At 50.7% G+C, this 2,500-nt stretch overlaps 1 protein-coding gene across 3 annotated transcripts in view; it reads left to right on the forward strand.

Annotated features, from left to right (window-relative positions):
* Positions 1-2,500, forward strand: part of ptpro (protein tyrosine phosphatase receptor type O) — a 57,719-nt gene that overhangs the window by 28,405 nt on the left and 26,814 nt on the right. For all 3 annotated transcript variants that reach the window (XM_030353128.1, XM_030353127.1, XM_030353129.1), the window contains exons 7-8: positions 403-599; positions 1,926-2,046. In XM_030353128.1, the coding sequence (XP_030208988.1) occupies positions 403-599; positions 1,926-2,046 (318 nt within the window). The remainder of the gene's footprint in view (positions 1-402; positions 600-1,925; positions 2,047-2,500) is intronic.

Raw genomic sequence — 2,500 nt, forward strand, 5'->3', positions numbered from 1 at the left:
GCAGTAAACCCGAGTCAGTAAAGACAAAAGCTTCCTCAAATTGTGTTACCACGTGGCACCTCTTTATCCTCTATCACCCTGCTATAGTGGGGTTGCGGTATATATACAATTATACAGAAGATGACTGCTTGAGGTAATTGTTGGTTCTTGTACGTAGTAATTAAAACAGCCCTGTGTAAACCAGCTGAACGTATACAGCCATTAAGCAGCCCTTGTATATAGTAATTAAAGCGTTGCTGGCAGGGTACAACATTTACGCCGAAATTTCTCTGTATCTGCCAGAGCGGAGAAACCAACCAGCCAAGCGATAGAACAAGTATATGTCCTTTTTTTTTTTTTTTATCTGGCAAAATGGGAGACGTTTGGCCCCTGGCTGACCGTGTGCTGTCCGTCCTCCTCCAGGCCCCGGGGGCCGGTGCATGGAGGAGCCCAAGGAGAGGCCCTACAGCGTGAGCGTCCGCCTGCTGGGGTCCAGCACGGCCGCCGTGAGCTGGGGCCCGTCGGCCGAGGGCCACAACGGCAGCCTGATCTCGGTGCTGTCCACCACCTGCCTCCGGCCCAGCCTGAACCAGAGGATGGAGAGCACCTACTGCACCGAGGTGGGGCCCCGACGCACCCACACCTGTGTACTGTGTTACCTACTGACGGGCGACGGTGTAGAGATACATGAACCAGAGAACGTTGAGCGCACCTACCGAAGCGTGGGGAGCTGTAGACTCACACGTAGGCTGTGTTACCTACGGATGTCGTACGGCGTAGAGACACACACAGCCAGGTGGAGATCAAGCTATGGTAGAAACCTCGTAAGTAAACTGTATTCTGTGCTGATGTCGTACGACGTGGAAATACGTGGAGCGAGGTGTGGGATGCGTACTGCAGAAGAATACATGAAGTGCACCTACTGCAATGACGTCGTACTGAAACACAAAGCACTGCCGTGAGGTCATACTACGTAAAACATAAAGTACATTTACTGCAGTGAAGTCATTCTAAAACACATAAAGTACTGCAGTGAGGTCATACTAAAACACAAAAAGTACCCGTACTGCAGTGAGGTCATTCTTAAACTAAAACACAGAAAGTACTGCAGTGATGTCATACTTACCGCTAGAAAGTACACATATTGCAGAGAGGTCGTACTATGCAGAACACATAAAGAGCGCACACTGCGGCGGGAGCACATTCTACAGAACAACCCACGGCGGACACACTCTGCAGCGGGGCGACGGGCGGTAACGCGCGGAGTTAAACAGACGTGCTGCAGCTAAATGAAACTGAAACTGAAACCTACAGAGCACACAGCGCAGAGAAGTCACGCAACGCAAAACACATGGAATGAACACACACTGCGGCGGAGCAACGGCACATAAAACACACAGCACGCACACAAGACTGCAGCGAGGCAGCGCAACATTAAACACACAAATGAAGGATTTCTACTGATTCATCCCGCCGTCGTTACCCGGAGCCAGTTTTATCGTCAACCGTCTAATGAATGTCCGTAGACACCGGCGTTTAATGCGTTTGTGTGTGTGTGTGTGTGTGTGTGTGTGTGTGTGTGTGTGTGTGTGTGTGTGTGTGTGTGTGTGTGTCTGAGAAGGGTGTGAGGTTGTCTTGGCAACAAACCTCCAGATTGCCTTTTCTGCAGCGTTCCCTTCAGCAGGAACACATCACAGAGCGGACGCAGAGCTTTCAGGCCGAGAGCCGGACGGCGCGGATGAACACGTCTGAGCAGCATTTGCGGTGCTGCTCAGACGTCCACGCAAATGCGTGTGCGTGCGTGTGCTTGCGTGCGTGTGTGTGTGCGTGTGTGTGTTTGTGTGTGTGTTTGTTCATGTGTCCTTGTGTTTGTGCTGACATCAAGGTACTTAATGGCACCAATCTGCGGCCACTTTTCTATCTCTCCTTCCCCCCCCCCCCTTTAGGAGAACACCACCAGTGACATCATCACCAGCCTGACCCCGGGGGCCCAGTACCGGGTGGTGGTCTACCACACCAACGGACCCCTCATCAGCCCCCCCTCCGAGCCCGTCATCATCGACATAGGTGAGGTCGCTGTGTGTACGTGTGTGTGCGTGTGTTTTGAATGAGTGTGTGTGTAGGTTGCGTTGGTTTGTGTACGTGTGTGTAAGTGTGTGCGTGTGTGTTTTGAATGAGTGTGTGTGTGTGTAGGTTGTATTGGCGTGTGTACGTGTGTGTAAGTGTGTGCGTGTTTTGAATGTGTGTGAGTCTGTGGGTTGTATTGGCGTGTGTACGTGTGTGTGTGTGTGTGTTTTGAATGTGTGCAAGTCTTTGGGTTATATTGGTGTGTGTAAATGTGTGTGTGTGTGTGTGTGTGTGTGCTTTATTCCTGGGTGGTTTTGTGTGTGTCTTTATCTTTTATTGTCGTGTTCCTATTTTTCCCCCTCATGTCTGTGCGACCTCTTCCCCTGTCTTAGAGACATTCTCCTCTTTTATGAGATGCTTTCGTCCAGAACATTTACAAATGCTGTACGTTTCT

This window comes from Gadus morhua, chromosome 4, assembly GCF_902167405.1.
Source record: "Gadus morhua chromosome 4, gadMor3.0, whole genome shotgun sequence".
Classification (NCBI taxonomy): domain Eukaryota; kingdom Metazoa; phylum Chordata; class Actinopteri; order Gadiformes; family Gadidae; genus Gadus; species Gadus morhua.